Source organism: Andrena cerasifolii, chromosome 7 (assembly GCF_050908995.1).
Source record: "Andrena cerasifolii isolate SP2316 chromosome 7, iyAndCera1_principal, whole genome shotgun sequence".
In the NCBI taxonomy this organism is placed as follows: Eukaryota; Metazoa; Arthropoda; class Insecta; order Hymenoptera; family Andrenidae; genus Andrena; species Andrena cerasifolii.
In genome coordinates this window covers 10,686,203-10,706,265 of record NC_135124.1, presented here as the reverse complement: position 1 = coordinate 10,706,265, position 20,063 = coordinate 10,686,203, and the positions used below count along the sequence as shown (strand labels likewise).

At 40.1% G+C, this 20,063-nt stretch overlaps 1 protein-coding gene and 1 non-coding gene across 7 annotated transcripts in view; one reads left to right on the top strand and one right to left on the bottom strand.

The window, feature by feature from the left end:
• The window catches only part of LOC143371323 (uncharacterized), a 238,357-nt gene that overhangs the window by 194,043 nt on the left and 24,251 nt on the right, over positions 1-20,063 (bottom strand). For 3 of the 6 annotated variants that reach the window (XM_076816343.1, XM_076816341.1, XM_076816342.1), the window contains one exon: positions 2,461-2,606. In XM_076816343.1, the coding sequence (XP_076672458.1) occupies positions 2,461-2,606 (146 nt within the window). Of the gene's footprint in view, positions 1-2,460; positions 2,607-8,678; positions 9,040-19,613; positions 19,884-20,063 lie in introns of those variants that run through there. The other 3 variants (XM_076816345.1, XM_076816344.1, XM_076816346.1) reach the window with 3 other exon arrangements.
• On the top strand, positions 1,994-2,065 carry Trnae-uuc (transfer RNA glutamic acid (anticodon UUC)). Its single transcript has one exon. It is a non-coding gene; the product is annotated as a tRNA-Glu (tRNA).

The window sequence follows — 20,063 nt, the reverse complement described above, 5'->3', positions numbered from 1 at the left end:
CGCCGCTTAGGCCACGTTGTATCATCGTTGGTGCCCGAGAAATATGCCGGAGCAAAATCTGCTTGATTAGCGTACGCAGGATCAGTGAATGAGAAGTGATGAGTCATGTGGCTTTGAATGGTGGTCCAGATGGGCCTTATATCGACTACGGGTAAACAAAAGTAAAGAAACGTAAGAAAAGAAAAGGTAATGGTGTCGGTTTTTGTTTATAATATTATGCATTTAGGTAGCAGGAGATAGGTTAAAAGCAAGCTGACTCAAAGTGGCTTTCAATTTTTTTTTTTTGATTAAGTCTGGTGAGAGATATATATCTCAAAAGGGACGACGAGTTGCAAATGAATTTTATGCATCTAATTAAGGAGATAGTTAAAGTTTCAGCTAATAACGAGCTGTTCATGTGTACTTAGTAATTTGGATGTACCTCGGGGAACTGTTCTTTGAATAGAGCGATGCGTTATTTTAAGCTCCGCTTAAGCTTCCTTGATTCTAAATATACGACGACCCTGGCAGGTGTAAAAATTTTGAAACAGTATTTTTAGAATAAGAATGCTTGCGAGTACCGTTAGCTACAACTGCACAGTATAAAATTACTCTGATCATAAATCTGAATTCAGTAATAGTGAGCCTCGATTATCCCAACGGTCCGTCACATTTTACACCTTCCTGAACTGCAGTAACACTTGCAAATGGGGAACAAATAATCTTCAGATATTATCAACATTCTATTACAGCCTGGAAGCTAAATTCAACTAACGTGTCTCGCAACCCCAACTCAACTGCAATGTGCTTCGGTCTTTGACGCCAGTTCGCTGTCAGGGTGCCATAAACCACAATGCGCTGGATACGAACACTCTGACCTCCAGCTAAGAAAGTAGAATTCGAAAGTAGACACGTCTACGCGCAGAATGCCATCGGGAGGCAACGGTTGCAGATTCAACGGTACCTTGACGGTCACGTTTCTCCACGCCCTGTGATTATTGAATATTTAACGTCGACTGGCCGACGTTTGACTTCCTGATCCGCTGGGGCGAACCGTAATCGCCCGCGATCAGACGACTTAACATCGTTCCGAATACTCTCGGTCCTCAGATTTATTATCGATCCACTCAAGGGTGGCAGCCCCTGCGATATCCTCGCTACCACTTTCAACTCGTTCCATCCCGCTGCCCCTCTACTTTACTCGATTCCCAGTCACTATCCTCGAGAGAACAGAAGCCTAATAGATATTTATCCGATCGTAATGATAGCCTTCGCACTTTGTAAACGCGAAACGTGGAAACACAGGAAGTGCCTGTTTACTGGCCGAGATGCATGCAAATGCTACTGATTCATCGCCAGCGGTTGCATTGTAATTTGTGACGTTGCAGACGCTTGCTTTGCATTCCGTGGATGCCGCGGTGAGTGGTAACTTTCTTAATCGGTAATGTTGGTAATTTTTGTATTAAGCTTGTGTATAATTTTACTTTATTATCTCGATTCTAGTTTGCCGCGATCGTATTTCCTTAGTAGGCGCGTTAACGAGATGGAAAAAGAAGAATTTTATTGGGAGAAAGTCTCCTCATAGAACTCAAGGACCCGTAAGGGTTTCCAACGATTTGTATGCCTCATCTGGCAGACACTCGGCCCACCAGTCCCTGCCTGTAAACCTGGCACCCTTGTAACACCAATTTTAACCCACGGAAATAAGGCTATTAGCCGAAACCAGCGCCTAGGCTCCCAGGGGGGTAAGGACCAATGCAATTCATCCCAAAGCTAGGTACTGTACTAGGTGAAGGGTTTTAAATATCGCGCCAAAACTGTATTGCTTAGAGGTGAACGATGTGCTCATTAATTTGATCAAGCGCTTGATAATTCCTGATATACTAATATTTTAGGTATAATGCGTAGGTTATTTAATAAATTTAGTAATATTTTTGAACGATTTAATCTGACAATTAAGTAACGTAGTATCAACCCGGTATCATCGAATAAATTGAAGCGTACTCCAACGCAATCCGGTATGGTCTAGTGGCTAGGATACCTGGCTTTCACCCAGGAGGCTCGGGTTCGATTCCCGGTACCGGAATATTTTTTTTTCTTTGTTTCAATATTTTTTTATGAACATATTCACCCAAATTGAAATAAACAAAAACATAGACATAATAAAAATATAATAACTAATAGAATATATTGTGCAAATGATAAAAAATACATGTATATAGAAAAACTACTAAAATTCATGTTTATGTTTCAGATATGAGCTCGCGAGCTCAAAGTTCAATACGTAAAGGGAAATGTAAGAACCTACTGTTTTGATAGATAATTTTGCAATCCCCATCGTTGTGTAGTTAATTATCTGTATTTCGAGAATAAAGATATAAACGGTTTTTATTTTCATCTTTAATGGGATAATTTTGTTTACTGTGCGCTAAGGATTACTAATTAGGCTGAATTGTATATTGCTAGAACATAAATTCTTACTCGACAAAAAGAGGTCTTGGAGGGCCTGGGCAGCCTGGCATAGGAGAGCCCATGTTTCTGCAGCGGCAAGTCCTGTTCCTCGCAGAGCAAGCACATCTCCCGCTACAACAGCGAGGCCAGGTCCTCCACTTGGGTCGGTTTGCATCCTGCAACATAAACAACACTGCACATTTTAATCTGGTAATAGAATCTTTTTGAAAAATCAACGAATTTTTAAGATATAATCCTGTTAAATAAAATTAGGTACACACCTTCAGAAAAGAGAAAAATTAACGAACTACATTAGGGTTGAATTAAAGATTACTCTCGATTATTTTGTCAAATGAATCTAACGAACAACCCAGCGTTCGTTAATTTCATTCTTATTTTAAACAAACAATTTTGACTTTCATATAATATTACTACTAAAAGTGAGAAATATTAAACTGTAGTTAATCATTATATTACTATCTTCTTAAATTATTAAGACGACAGGAATAAGAAAATTGATATTGAGTAAAAGAAACTTGGTATCCGATACTCTTATTCTATCCTCCCCCTTCCTCTGTGCTTACAGTCTCGCCGACATTAATTAACGCAATGTCCTGGCCACGAAAGACTCGCTAATTACTCTGTTCTTTATCACCGACATAAAATACTCGTAACCACCTGAAACATCATAAATCTCCCAGATAATTCAGTTTAGATGCTCCGAAATAGCCTCCCTTTATTCTCCACTTAAACGCCATTGTGTCCAAGCATTTGATTTCATTTCCAAACGACTGCAATCCGTCCGTGAAAATATCAGTACACATTTTACCTCAAACAATATAATTTGCACATCCATTTCACTGCTGAAACTCAGTTCAATTACCATCTTCAGCATCAAGCCACCCAACTAACAACTTAATTACCTAAACTCTGAGCTCTTAATTTACTCCATAATTTCATTCAAACATACAATAAAACGTTTCACTTTCCCAAGCAGCAGCTTCGCCGCGTTTAATGTTTAATGGTGTAGGGGTTTTACTGAATCACTCACCCGGCTCGAAGCTTAAATAATACTTTATGTTGACTTTATGCATACGTAAGAATTGCGCATCGATCCGCTCATCGATCCGCTCGGCGCGTATACCACACCACGAGTAGCACCGCCTAGGATGGTTGAACCACAAATTCTTGAAGTAAACTATAGAACTTAGAGTTAGTAAATAGACAAGTGTGTTCCGTGGGTCTACTAGGAATAGTTCAGCGCCCAGTTAGTGTAACTTTCCAAAGAGCACCTCTTTGCAAAATACAGATTTAGAAGCTACGACTTGCAAAACATTTTAACAATAATCCAATCTTACGCGATCCAATGTTGCCACTGTGCATCGTGGAACAGCGCCATATTGGTTTTCGGAGCCACGCGTCGTGCGACGATTCTTCTGTTCGCAGATGAATCTTGTTGCGGGCTTTTAGATTCCATATCGATCTTTCGCTCGCAAACAATACGTGGCTGCTGGTCACGGAACAAGTCGCGAACATCAGCTTGGTTACGGTGGAACAAGATTGGAGCAACATGTCCCGCAGCTCGCCGAGAACAAACAAATATAAACAGCCTGGGGCGTGCATATTGGATTTATCGGGCTTGTTGGATGCAGCAGCCTCGATTATTTCCATCCCTTTTGTTCGACGTGTCGCTTCCGTTCCATTTCACGCCGCGGAACAGGCGGACCAGGGGCGTCTTCTTAATTAATCCCACCGAAATTGCTCGTTTGTCTCCTCCTTGTGGCAGCTCTTCGAAGATTGAGGGAAACGTGGGACCCCTGTGTTTCGAGGGATCAGACCTTCGTCGCACTGAGTATTATTCGATCGAAGAACCCGATCACGGATGTCGCGATTGATTATCTTCCATTTCATTGGAATTTATGAAGTGATTTAAAGTTCTTAAGGGGTCTCCCTACGACCGATTTTTTTTAAGAGTGTTGTGAAAAAACAGCGAATTTTTTGCAGAAATCGACGTCTGCTTTAAACGCTGATATTTTTTTTATTTTTCAGTATTTCTCATTTAATCGAAATAATTCAGACGATAGCCACACTCATATGGATTCCACAGATTTTAAATTTTCAGACAACTACAACAGCTGATTTTATGCTAACCACGTGCATATGATTTATGCATATTAGTTTTGCATACCATTTTTTAAAAATATTTTCTAAAGATTGACAAATAAAGCTGGAAGTAAATATATTTAATGGTTTTATTTTAAAAAATTCCCAAAGTTCGCATCATTTTTCGTCCGTCAAGGTAGGGAGACTCCTTAATGAGAAACCTACGAAATATATAAAAATCTGTACTATACCTAATACAATCTTTTAGTTCAAATATTTTCTGAGAATGGTGTAAGTACATTAAAGTTACGAATGTAACAAAAATTCGTACGAGAATAGTGTAGGTAATGGCAGAATTCTAATAATCTGGCCATTAGTAAAGGAACTATTTAGTTCGTAGACACGATCGATTTCGAATTAACCACATAGAAGTTTCTCGACAATCGGGGTCCGCCTGAAAATACCCGGTTCCCAGGGTCGAACTTCAATTGCAAACTTTCCGGGGCCGATACCGATCATTCTTTCTGTGTATGTTTTAAATGCAAATGCCAGAAAGTTATCGTCCTCGCTCGGGAACTTCGGCCCTGCAGTATTTGCAGAACGCTCGTCAAAGGCGCTTATATACCAGCGAAGGTAATTCCTTCTACTCGAAGGATCGGGGAAACTTTCGGGAAGTATTAGCTCCCTGGCGACAAATATGCCGCCGGAAACTATAAATTCCTCGTTTTCTTCGCTCCCCTGGTAAAAAATGCAGCATCGATGAAGGATGAACGCGCCATGCCGGGCGTAATCGACGCATCCATTTTGATAGGGTTCGTTTGGCAGCGTCGCGAAAATTTAATGGTAGAGCACACATTGTTTTAATGATAAATCGGACAGTTGTTTGGGACACTTTTATAATTTATACTTTAACAGCGTAACAGGGCGTAATGCGAATGAACAGTGGCGCAAAATACATACACTGTTTATATTTGAAATGCACAAGTACGTTAATCTAACTGGCAAATTACAGTACCTTTCGCGACCAACGAAATATACAATACCGACGTGAACTGGGTCATCGATTACTCGATACTTAAAGGAGATTGGAAGATTATTCAATTTGAATTGTGCGATTCCCGGATGTATTCGATCTTAAAATGCAATTCAAAGGGACGGGGGCAATGCTTACTATTTCCTTCGACCTCGATAACATTCTAGAAAATATAATAGCTAGAGCTGGCTAGGGAAATGTACCAGAAGTTACTCGCAGGAAAAGTATTTCGAATTTCACAAGTGAATAATTCCTATACTCTTCCTAACTATTCTCAATAACATCCTGTTAAAACGCCATTAAACTACACAGTAGAGAAAAAAACTAGAATGAAAGTACCAAAATACAAAAAAGAAACTGTTCTTGGAGTAGGTACTCTAATTCAATATTCCCGAAATTAATTAAATTTATTCATATTAGCTACTTGACAGTTAAGAAAAGCTCTAGAAGTGTAACTAAACCACCATCCTTGCGCTTAAATTGATCTCTACTGATCCTTTGACCTATCTTCAATACCAAATGGTACATGTTGTCAAGAAATATCGTTTGCGTACCACTATCAACTGATTGTGCTATAATACCACACAAAGCACGAGTACAGAACTAAACAGCTTTGTCGCGAACAACAACAGCGATGTGTCCCCTTAATGCCTATTCCGTCGTCGATTCGCGACCGGAAGTCCGCAGGTAAAGGCAGCAACATGCTCGTTACGGACGATCGAGAAGGCAGGACGTTTAATTAGGGGACAATCCGTTAATGGAGGGACCTGAGTGCCCCGCCTAATTCCGCGGAATTTCATCAGCCAGCAAATCAAACTACAGCCGGCAAGTTCCTACGGACGATCGTAATCGAATAACCCCGCCGCTGCAGGCATAATTTTTCCAATACGCCTCTAATATTCCGTTGGCGGGGGTGGTCATTAAAAAAATTATCAACTACAAGGGACGATCTAAAGAACAGAGTTCATTCGCTGGATTAACGTTGCGCCAAAGCGTATTACGACGCCGCGAAATAAAAATGGACTTTGGAACTAGGTTGGAGATGAAAATGCTTGCCAGGAGAAAATTGTCCCTTTAAACGGGCTGACCTGCTCGAACCTGCGAGGGGATTTATTTCGAGAGGTACGCTTAATCGAGGTAATTCAGCGAGGCATTTAGAGATAAAGGAAGAATCGCTGTCAGTTTGATGGGAATGTGTTTGGTACAGATGAAACATCGGAGGGGTGGTTTATGATTCCACAAATCGGTTTCTGCGAGTTCAGGTGTGTTTAATTTTGAGGGTTGGTAGTATTGTAAATTGCAATCTGTATTTTCTGCAGAGTTGAATTCGTTGTGAGACTGTTGGAATTTTGATTTTTTTAATGAAAGTGTTACACAAAAGAATCTATAACTTTTTTAAAGGGTTTTAATTGTAATAATCTTTAAATTTTAATGGAAATAAGGACACTAAGAATTGTACAGAATTATAGAAATCTCTGATGAAAGAGTGTTCGTGTAAAAAGTACTGAAAGGCTCTGAAGTGATCTTTTGATTTTTCAACCCCGTCGGTTCAATTTTTTCAGTTTATCGTGCTTTTTGCTCTATGTTTCTAGTCATAGATTAAAAGAGCGTATGTGTGAACGCATGGAAGCATCGAAACACGGGAAAGTTCAAATGAATAAAACGAGCACACGATGCATTTATATATGTACGTAGATATAGCGACTCGAAGAGCAGACAGAGATTTGATTGAAATCAAACACGATGCAATTATTTTCGTTCAAATTCGATTACGTGTTATTCAAACCACGTTCGATACGTTTAATTACTAATTAACTTCTCCACGTTCGACGAACTGGTTAAAGGGATATTCTCTCGCATTGATCTCTCACTGAGTGTGTCAAAAATATTGCCACTGTCTTTTAACCAAAATATTTCTCCCAATTTTGAACAAATTATTGCTTCCGAAGTCCTTAACATTTTTACTGTTAGAAAACCAGATGTTTAAGCACTTGATTCTGTTTTACCGATCAATATAATTTGCCAATTTAAACAAATTCGAAATGGGCGAAACGACGACTTAAACCTCCTCGAATTTTACGTAAATTCCATCACACTTCAGATTTTTTATTTCACATAAAATTCAAATAATATACCGTGCAATATTGCAGTGCTCTTAACAGTATAATTGTACCACTGTGTAACACTATAATAAGCATTTTCGTTTCCGATGTAGTACAAGCCACCGTCACGCGTTTCCCATTATTCGTTTGTTTAAAACCTCGCCTGAGCAGCGCACAAAAAGCAACGATATTAGTACCACTGTAAGCTTAGCAATCCCGAAAGCAGTGAAAGCTCGGTTACACATTAAATCGGACAGAAGCAACGTACACGCGCGCGTCAGTCAGCCAACAGAAATTTAAATTTCGGCTGGTCTGTTCACTGACGCGCGTTTCGTTTCAATATGAAAAATCACCGGACGATCCACGTGTGCGCCACGTTGTCACAAGCCTATTCGTAATTTCTCGCCCCACGGGACCGTAAAGAAAGAAGAATAAAAAGTAAAGAAAAAAATATCTTTGAATCGAGCTTTCACAGCAATGAAAGAACAGTCTAAAGCGGTTTAAATGAATGGGAATACGCACGAACGACCCATTCGCGTCGCTAAAGTCGCCAACGTTTTTTAGACTAGTATCAACGGCAACTAACTTATAAAGATTTCAATTATCGAGTAGTCAGGAATTTAGCTCCCTGCTCATCAGCACCAGCTGCAGATTAGCTCCTGAATCTTATCCCAATTCTTACCATTTCAATCTCACCCCCAATTCAGCATAACACCAAAACTCCATCCATCCAATTAGCCATATTTTTCGATCCCCCTTCTACCGAAATAAAACACTACCCCAAATCTTCTTTATAATACGAAGTCCTCCACCTTCGGTAACTTTCGTCTAACACCCCGCCATCCACTACACTTTCCCTGCGAAGGGTGCACATCATCGTCAATTCGGGGATGGAAAATTATACTCAATCCCTTGATCCAACTTACACCGACCGATTCGTATCGCCTAGATTCTGCTGTTTTAACGGAAGGAGGCGATCGCGTATATCAGGGGATGAGTGTGGCACTCACCTTAAACATTGTCGATGGGCGCGTCGTAACGCGGGGGCGTTCTCGACGTGATGATTTCATGCGCGGCGAAGTCATTCGGGCGAGTGCCTGGCAGATAGTAAACCAGGCAGGAGACCCCGACGAGGAACAGGAAAAACAGGAACACGAGGTCGAACATCAGCAGGGAGTTCAAGGTCATCAGCTGCATCGTGCGCGTACAACTTTCTCCACCATTACACACATATATACACTGTGTCGAGCACGCAAACGCGTCGGTCAGGCCACGTACGAAATTTCGCGCCCCGATCGGTCGAGATTTTTCGATCCTTAGATCACACCGCCTCCCCCGCCGCGCACACTTGCGCGCCACGCGGGATGGGAACTGGAAATTTATTTTCGGAAATCAGCCCGCGGCGAATTTTTCATGGAGATTTGTTTGGAAGGCTGATCCGTGAAATTTGAACGCAGCAATCTCCTCCATTGGCAAAATGATGCGTGGGAGGAATTTGGATGATCGATTGGATACTGGGAAGCATGGGATTGCTTGTGTTGTGTGTTGATGTATCGCTTTTGGTAAAGTGGTGCTGTCGATGGGATGTAATTTGAGGATTCAGGGGATACGGACTTTCGATGGTAAAAGGAGGATAATGTGTTCTTATTTCTTTGGTATTATTGATTTTAAGCTATCATTAGAAGACTCGTGCATCCAGGTTTCATAATTGAAAAATTTCATTTCACGGTAACGGATATTTGTGAAATCGGAATTTTCAGCAACTCTGTTACATCATTTCCATTAACTCCTGACACAATTAATTACCCACGCGATCAATAATTCCTCGTAAATTAGGGCTTGTCGGTTTTTAAAAACCGGGTTTAAAATTCATATGCATGGATGAATTAATTATTTAATTAAACACGTTAATATTTTGACTTGAAATCGCCTCGGACACAAGTAGGTAACAGTTTACAGTAAAACTAATATTCATGAGTTCATATTTTCAGAAAAAAATACTGAATGGAATAAAGATTTATAATTTGGTAGCATCTTTTAAAAATTTTATATTTTGTAGGGATTTTAGTTATTTTAACAGCTTTTGCTTTCATAGACTTCTATAGACTGTATTCTCTTTTCGTATTCTATTTATAAATTATTTTATACACCAGATATGTCGAAAGTGGAAGAATGTGAGTGGTTGGAAATACCTGGCATGCTTCGGTGTGCCTGTTTACAGTGCTTACTCCCAGGCATTTTCTTAACTCCTGTCACGCTTTAAAGAAATCTTGTGTAAACGAATAAAAAGCTTCGCAATTAAATCTGAATAGTTATCTATGTTTAATGAACACATAACTAGAAATTCAGGCGTCACTATTGATCCCTACTTAAAATAAATGCTTCCTTCTGTTACAGATCTATCTTTTCGCCTATGTCGTCGTTTTGCAGGAAATTAGTAACTATTAACAGTCGAGAAACCTGTAGTGATTATTCAAGACAGCCCAGCTGCAATCAGTTGAAATCCTGGGCCAGGAATCGAGTCATAATTGGATTTTCCGCGGTGGTTATCGATACCAAGTTATCCATGAATCGTTAATACTGTCTCCATTGTAATCGGCTATTTGTGCATCGCGTATTGTGATATCGCCAGTTATGAATGGCACTTCCACGGCGAAATTAATGCGACATAATTGGAATCGTTATCACTTACGACTGCAGAAGCTGATTTTCAAACGTAATTACATAAAATATTATCGAAGTACAGTCCCCGTAGTTCTGAACTCCCTCAATTGTTACTAAAAATTCAATGCACCCCGCTCAGCGTTCAAAAGTTTTGAATTAATCTGAGTCCACCTTTAATCATGGTGCAACTATCGAATATGAACGATGGGGAGAACTATAGCGATTGAGAGAAGCTACTTGAACCATCCAACATGCCCAGTGTATCGATTGAGGTATCAGAAAGGCCAGGGATTGTAGTTTTCTTTAATGCGATAGATTGGAACCATTACTTGCAGGGACAGTGACACAACGCAAAGAAGAATCCTCATCGATCGGTTGCAATTTAGTCTGTAGAAAAGTACCGAGGAAAAATCGCTTCTATTTGAGAATAACAGGTGTTAAAATATGTGGCTACTTCTTGGAAGATGACTTTCCATAAGATTTTATATGTTAGGTAGGCCCTTTTATGTATTCATGTTGTTACGTGACTATGTGATGATTAATAAGAAGGTGCCAAGTTCGAAAAATATTATAATATTGTGTAATACAAGTTGGTATTTACCAAATGTGATGTACTGAGTTTATCACACTATGGAAAGTGTATTCTCCCTTCACCAGAGGATTTTTTAATAATTTTTATGATTCACTTATTGCCCTGGGAATTTATGTAACGAATAAATTCATTACGTTTAATGAGCAACAAATTGTACCAGGTTTATTAACGCACGGCCAGAAGGCAGGTTTAATTCCAGGAATCCGTGGGGAAATGTGCGACTTCGATCGACAGCTTGTTAGAGCCACTTGACATTATTTCAGCGACGTTCGACGATCTCGTATTTCCGATTCGCTCATCCACTGATACGGGGTTAATCTTAAGCCGGGTCTAGACCTGAATGAGTATACGCTGAGCAGGCTGAGCGCGCACGAATATTCTGATGTGGACGGGTGAAACTGTAGCCAGGATCGCTTGCTTCTACGTCAGAAAGGGTGAGCGTGAACGCATATGCTAGTGTGGAAGTGTCCTTCGTGGTGACTCGGCGCATGCGACCCGAATGCAGGCGAAGGCACATGGCCTGAGCCGACCGTTGTTGGTTTTCTTCCGCACATCATTGATTCAGTCTCCTGGAAACTTTCAATCAACTCAACAATTCTTCCAGCTTTGATCACCTCAACAAATTTTAACAATCTCCGAATCTCAACAATTCTAATTGGCTTGTTGAGTATGAAACCCACCACAAGTTTCAAGACTTTCGTCACAGTTTTGTGATACCTATATAAATCATTTAAATTTTCTGTCCTACGCATGCGATTCAAATTTTCCGTCATCTATTCTAAGCGATTCTAATCTTCTCATATGTTCCAAATGACCAAAACTGTCTCAAAATCCATTCCCAATTTTCAAGCCCTTGATTTGTCATTTGCAAGCCCCTTCATTCGTTTTTGATTTTCAATTTCGAGCCCACGTTAATTCGGATTTAGATAAGCAGGCGGGTGCAGAAATGACAGGCGCGGGAAATTTTTCCCCTATATTCGATGGCAATTAACGCGAACGAGCGCTGTCATTAGCAGCCATATCGCGGTTGATCTGGCTTATCCATAAACGCGCGTGGTCCAACGATTTCCCACTTACGCAAATTTCGACCGCGTGCTCGACGCGAACCGATTCTCCATCTGGTCGTCGCGTCGCGACTACCGGCGGAAATTTACGGGACGACACAATTTCTGAACGGAAGTCTGCTCTCAAATGATAAACCCTGTCCCCAGCCAACTCTCGCAGGTCGCACAGATAGGAAGCGCCCACGAAAATTCGTAAATGGCTCGACGATATAGAAGACAACAGCTATCTACTATCAGCAATCGAGGATGTGATAAATCACAAACAAAATACATCGAGTTCAAAGAGTCTAGCAAGATAAGCATGAGCAAACGGCCCCCGTAATAAATTTTGTGTCACTGGTTGTTAAAAATTGCTCCTCACTTGAAAGACCATTCCGTGAAGTTTCAGATCTTCAGCCTCTCGTTTGAGGATAATATAGGAGTAAAAGCTCTTAAATTTATCATTTTTTTATCAGCTAATTACTGCTCAAGATAAGTAAATGAAACAAAAGTATAAATATGTGTAGCTACATATTAGCTGTACTTCATACATTTTTTTCCGAAACAAACATCAATTATTAACGGAGCAAGCGAATTAGTATTAACAATTAAGAAGACAATGGTAGAATTTATGTTATTGTTCCTTGAAATGTGATCTTAACGAGAAACTACTATTATTCTTCTCCTTCGTGAGAACTATTTTGATCATTATACAAGAACATTTCATGAAGTTATTTTCGTTAGTATTCGATATAATAAAGTCAATGTGCGTGTATTATTTCTTAAGTAAGAAAGTCGTCTCTGCAAATGTCAGTGAATAAATATCTGTTGCTCTATGTAGCAGAGTCTCAGTCCTGAATGATGTCGACAATCGTCGCTCTTCCCTGATAATGGAACCAAAACGAAAATGGCATGCTGCCATACGCTTGAAGATAATAGATGAATAAAGGGAACGTCACACTCGTCTGCCAGCTGTTGCATGTCTTTCAGGTGTTTTTCTGCAAGCAATGACGAGTGCACTTTGCGTAATCGAAGAAAATATGTTTAAACTTAACAGCATTCCTCGAATGATCACGCTATGCTGACCCAGACCTGTCGCACTAACTTCAAACCCATACTCCAAATCCATCTGCTCCAACTTGAAAACTTGACTATGCAGATTTAATATTCAACAATTCACTTTGCCAACCACAGAGAGTTGACTGTAGAGTTACATATCCTGGTAAATTGTCCACACGCTATTTCCTTATAATTTACTCTCAGCTTCCACCTTAAAAAGAATGGACAGAAGAATATTTCATTCCCCAAACAAAATACTTAAAAAAATACATTTGCATAATTGAAAATTTCAGACCTCTTCATACACTCTTCAAACACTCAAATTTTTTAAACAATCTATGTAATTACAATCCAAGAAAAAAGAAAACAGCAGAAAAGAGATAAAATTTAGATCTGAAGAAAATGAATATTAGTGCACCAGTGAATCCTTTCCACAGTCACTTGTTTTTATTCCCAATAAAAACCCTTAGACACTCGTTCTAACAAGGGAACATCCCGAACCCGAAAATTAAAAAAAATTCTGAAACTTTGTGAATATGTAGGGAATTTCCTCCTAATTCTAATGCAATTTTTTTAGCTGCCCAAGTTCACTCTGAGGGGGTATAATTGACCACTGAAAATCGGGTTATTTTCTGATTTTATGTTATAACTCGTGAACTGTAAAATATTTTTTTAACCAAATGGTAGATTTAGTTAAAAGATGTAACTTTTGTCTTGAAACTTTTTTTCAATCTCTTACAGTGTGCGAGTTATAACAGAAAATCGGAAAATAGCCGAATTTTCAGGGGTTAATTTCGCCCCCTGCGAGTGAATTTGGGCGGCAAACAATAACTGCGTTCTAATCAGGAGGAAATCCCCTACATATTCACAGAGTTTCAGAATTTTTTGAATTACCGAGTTCGGGATCTTTCTCTTGTAAGCGTGGAAATGGAAAACCAAACGATCAGGTGGTGTGTAAATACCTTCTTCGCCCCGCGGAGAGCGCAGGGATCAGGGAAAAAAGAGGACAGGACAGTTTACGTCTGACTGTAGGAGCCCCAGACGGATATAGACCGCAAGGTAAACGACGTATTACCGGTATAAAGCAACGTCCTCGTGTGTCGACGCCCGTTCCCGTCAACACGCTCCTACATGCGCTGGTATCTTTCCCGTAACCTCTTTTCTCAATCCAATTGAACGGTACGTACATGCACCAGCGCCCGCAGAAAAACCAGCACGCGCGTGAATTTCTGGAGAAGTTGCAGAAGCCGCGGGTACGCGCGGCACGTTACGCGGGCCGATATCGATTCCGCCTTCCGTATTCAGATACCTGACTGCTGTGTCACTCGTGCAGTAAAAGTAGACGTCGAGATACTCTCCTATTCGGTACATTCCACTTTTCCTTCGGAGAATTTCCCGTCGACTCTGCTCCATAAATACTGGAGGGAATCATCGAAACAACGTGGCAACATGTTTGGAGCACCACGAGTGCTTATCTATATAAAAAAGTGGTAATCAGTATGGGAAGAGATTTGATATTTCACTGCCAATTTGAAAACTCCGGGGGTGAGAATATCTGAGATTGAAGGAGAAAATTAATGTGAATTATCGTAGTACATGTGAAATGAATGGGGTGGATATCTGCACTGGTCAAAACATAGGAGGATGAAGCTAACTGGAATATCGACGAAGGATCATCGCCAAGGAAAAATGATGTGATACCTGAGAAACCAACCCAAATTCTTGATGGATGTAGCGAATAGAATAATCTGAAATCTTGCTCCAACTGTTCCCTACGGCGTAGATAACTTGGAAAGTTAGAAGAATCCTTTTCGAAAGTGACTGGACTCGGTTATACTGCACCGAAGTTCGGTGCTGTCGAGTGAGAATGATAAGACTTTTGATAAAAAAAAAACTAGAGAAATGATTCAATTTTAACAGAAGGAAGGTGATACGACGATGAGGGTTGTCTTTGATAGAGCCCCATTTCGATTAATTTGTTATGCAATTGTTAAAATAGTATTTCCTAATGATAAATGGAGGAAAATAGCAGATATTGGCACTTTGAAATGGGAAATGGTTGAAATCTCTTAGAAATAATTAGATGCAACGTGGAACGGGTCAAGAACCGCTGCGTTATACAAATAGGTCGATAATTACACCGGATCTACGTGTTTCGCTGTGGGACAGATGACAAATGGTCCCTCCCTTCGTTTTGTCTCAATGCGTTCATTCCAATTTCACGGTGCAAATGAGCATCGTCCAACGAAAAACAAGCGCGCACCGCGTAAATTGAATTTCTCTGGGCAGCGTGAAACCGATTTTAACGCAACGATGGTGCTCGTTGATCTTACGTTTCCAATTTTTCGCTCTCTGCGTCCCACTGTGCGCGCACTCGCTGGCGAAGTGGATTTTTGTCGCGAATCCCTGAAAATTTTCAAACTTCCCGCAAAGTTGCCCGATGTAATTAAGGCTACTTAGTTTATCGAAGCGAGTAACATAGGCTTCGCGAAGATCGGAGGAAAGGTGTGCTGTGGCACTTCCATCATCTGAATTAATAACGGGACATATTTGTTTGGATGCGAATTTCAGGATAAAAGAAGTGTAGTTTTTCTAATGTTAATCTTTTTTTTTAAAGATTGTACACGAATAGAAAAGTGATACGAAGAATGATTTGTCTTGGAGATACAAGTGTCCCATATTTCTCTGGATATAAAATCGAGCTTTTAGCGTTCAGATAATAAAGTACTCTGACAATAGGTGAGGTGATGGAGTTTTACTGTGATTTTCTTAAAATGGAAGTCAATGACAAGCACCGAAGTAGGAGACATGCAACAATTATGAAGGATTATTTCAATAATTGTCTTATTGTTAGAGAAGGAATGTAGCAAATGAATATAAATATTAAGGAGGAATATGTCACTAATGCAAGTAACGAATATACTTTGCAATATTTTAAAATTTTATGGAAAGTATTCGATATTTAGGCGAGGTACGTTGAAATCTATTTCCCCGCGATATTCATTGGCGGCCGTATTATTTAATCCAGTTATCAAGAAAAACAATGAAGTTTTCCCGCGCGTTTAGCACGAGCTGATGCTTTGGCGAAACTTCCAAGCGGCGTTTCAGCACTTCCGCGGTCGTTGCTCGTTAGCAGAACGCTAGGGTAGTAACGCGTTTCTTCTTATGGAGGTTCGAGTAAAGCGGAAATGTAAAAAGGTAGGGGAAAAAAGTAAGAACAGAAATGGGGGGGGGGGTCATGAAAAGTGCATACGCATTTATTCATTGAAATGGCAACTACTTAGGTACTTTCGATAAAAGTTGACTGTCAATATATAGTAAACAAAAAGTGTAAATATCATTTTTCTGCACAGATCAATATATTAAACATCTCCAACACGAAGAAATTATTCTAAAAACTTTGTGCTAAACTCTTCCCAAAAATAATCAACGTTTATTATGAAATTCAAGTGAAATTTAACTAGAAAATAATATTCTAACCAAAGAGAATTAATCTTTAACCATTCTTAAAAATTCAAGCTTCCTGAGCAATATTTTCACGAATAGACCTTCGAAACTTTTTTAAGTAAAATGGGCTCAAATCATCGAGTGTATCTCGAAGGAACTAGTGGAAATGACGTGAAATTTATAATTTAGAATTGATGAAGGAAAAGAATTCCATTATCCAACGAACGAACAATACTTTAACGAATAAAACTCGAATATGTGCATTTTAAAAGAAACAGGGGGAAGTGCAATCCCAATGATTGATGCGACGCAGAAATGGAAAGAAGAGGAAGCCCGTTCATCGCAGGTGGGACAATTTAGTTTTCGCGGTTCCATTATGTGCGCCCCTTCATCCCTATCAGTGTTTCACGAAAATAATTTAACGATGGAGGCAGTCGTCGACCGTGTGCCTGTAAACGAAGACTGATGAAATCCTGACAGCCCTGAGGCATTATTCCCTTGAAAATAATCGGGCGATCGGGGATATCGCCGAATGCATCTCTCGAATCGGAAAGAGATGATATTTGCATCGCCTACGGGGACTGTCGAACAATCAATGTCATAAAAAAACATTGAGAATAATTCTCTTTGATGGACCGTGTCTGCCCGACGAATGCTATCCTGCTTTTAATGAAGCACTTGGGTGGGGAAGATTCAGAAAATTTCTGCAAGTTCTGGTGCTACGATTAAAAAAATTCAAGAATGATAAGACATAGATAAATGGAGGGTAAGATATTGTAAATTTGTTTTTTGAGGGAATTAGATGTGTTTAGTATCTATGTTATTGTGTTTGTTAAAAATACTTGTGAAGTAAGGAGACGAGACATTAGCTTTGAGGGAAGACTAGAATCTTTTGTTACTCCTGATTGATAATTTTGAATTAATTTAAATTTTCGTAATTTATATATAAAGTATATTGTAATTTTTATTATAAAAAGAAATAGACGAAGGGAAGTATATTCTGCATGTGTCATTGATTTCTTTTGTAGTTTGAAGAGCAGAGTTTTAGAAAGTCACTTCCTCCAATCTTTCGATATTCCTGCCACTTATTGCAATACTTCTAGGCTGATTAGGCTATCAAGGTACATTCCAACCAACACTTGCTCCCAGATCGCGAATTAAAACAACGCTGATGTGCACTTTGCTACTCGTGAGAATGAACAGAAGTAATTTACTTTTCCTATTACTAACGACAGTGAAAACGTGAATGAACGCTACTACGTTCATTACCCGTGCCATTCGATAAAACCATGCGCGAGCCTCTCGTGCCTTTCCTCCTGCCGTGCTAATTTCCTTTCGCGTTAATTAGCACGGTATAAATTCGCTCGCGTCGCGTTCCAGGGAATCGAGAGCGTCGCGTTAAACAAAGGAGCAACATCTTTCCAAAGTAGTCCACCGTGAAATCGAAAGGAACTTCACACGTTCACCATTATACCGACTATGTACTTACTCGGAATGAAATCTTTAAATTAGTGGGTCGGGCGAGAGTAAGATGTCTGCCTAATGGCATGCTTCAAATAAGAATTATCTTTCTTGTCTTCTGAAGGAAAAGTGGCGAAGTAAATATTCGTTGAAATTTCAGAACTAAAGGTGACATCGATTTTCCACGGAGCAATCTTATCGAACATGTTCGTTGTCAAAATATAAGAGCAAAATACAGGATTCTATTATCGCCTTTATACATTTAAAAATTTGCGTTCTGTGTGTTATGCAGCATACACGAAGGGGAATATTTATGTTGTAAAGCAATTGGATGAATTTGATCTTGAATGAATATATGTAACACATTTTTAACTAGGACGTGAATTTTAGAGCCGAATAAAAGATAATGGTACGTGACGTCATTTGTTGGTCGGATTTAATGGCAGAGTTACAGCTGTACCTCAGACTCTATACTTCTCGATCCATAATAACGTTATTAAATTAAATTTATTTAAACGAATGCAAGTGGAGTGGTCTAAAATTATCAAATTAATCGAGTTCTAAAGAATTTTCCCACAAATATGTAATTAGCTCTCCCTCCACCCATGTCAAGAATTCCATTAATAAAGAACATTCAATAACCACCTGTTTTATACCAAATTATTCATACCCAAACCATCCTAATAAATATCCCCTCAAATCACCGACGAACATCTGCCCTTATCAAAAACTCTGCTGCTGCAAATTATTTTTCTAGAAGCACAGTATTTCGCTACAAACTGTAGAACCAATCCCAATACAGCCAGTGTCAATAGGATCGACTCGAGTCAACAACGTCGAAGCAAAGGTTCAGCAGGAGCGCGCAGTGTCAGGACACCCGCGATATTCCTGAGCTGAAATAGTAAACAATCATCCACGTCGCGCCGATCCGAACACGCGCAGGGATCTATCGTACACAGAAATCGCGTCGAAATTACGATTCACGTGGACCTTCGGTTTCGCGCCTCGGTTCGCAGAGAATCGTTCGGCTGACGCTGCGACGAACTTTGAACTTTGCCAACAGGCATTCATAACCGCGTGTCCGATGAAGGAAACCCTTCGCAGGATGCACAATTGAAGGGTCTTCTCAACCAGTAACGGAAGAAACTGCGCGGGACGCAAACACGATCGACATACCTATGAATTAGGTCGGTACATTCGTAACCAGCAGATCGATGAGAACTATTGAAAGCGATGCTCCGTTAAGCAGAATCACATTCGAAGCTATAGGTGCTCACAATTGATACGTTGGTTCGGTTCGATGTCCTAATCGTATAATCCAACTTAGAGTAAGATCCTACTGGTCAGCGCAAGGCTTCATAACGCACGCGCGCGGGAAACATGATTGCAGCTACTTTCAAGAAAGAATTGTGAATAGATCTTCTTAACACATTACGCTATAATATTTATAAATACCTTGCAGTAATCACGGAGTCCTAATTCCTACATGGAGGCATTACAATTTTTCTTAGAAATAACAGTCCAGAATATATTTTATATCATGTAAAAATATTTCCAACCACTCAAATAAATCCGAAATAAAAATTCTTGTATTTCATAAGGTAATTGCCAGACGCGATGCTCGATTGCTACGTTCAACACCCACGTTCCTGTATCTAAATCATGCAAGTCGGGATTACATATTATAAAGTGTCAACTGCACTCATACGACTTTCCCTACAAATTCAGTTACGTTCTCCGCCAGCACCGTCTGCAGCCTCGTGGAAATAATTTCTTGCAAAGTCCTCCGATTAGTATCACAACGCGCACTGAACCGTGCGTTGATCGTGGGAAACGCGCAACTTGATACCGATCGGCTGGAGCACGGTGACTCGGGGCACGGGGCTACCACCGGCGAGTTTCGTGGATGGGGTTGCTCACCGCGTGGGTACTAGGTGAATACTGAGCCGCGTCAACGGGTACCGAGATTTAACCCCCTCCTACGTGTGCCTCTCATCCCTCTTTCGGCCCTGCTGCCATCTCTCCCTTCCACTCCCTCATCAAACGCGCATCCACCCACGCAACTGTTGCGCCCCCGCCCATTAGCGATCGTCCCTTAGCATTTTGCAACTCCTTAACCGCCCTCGTGC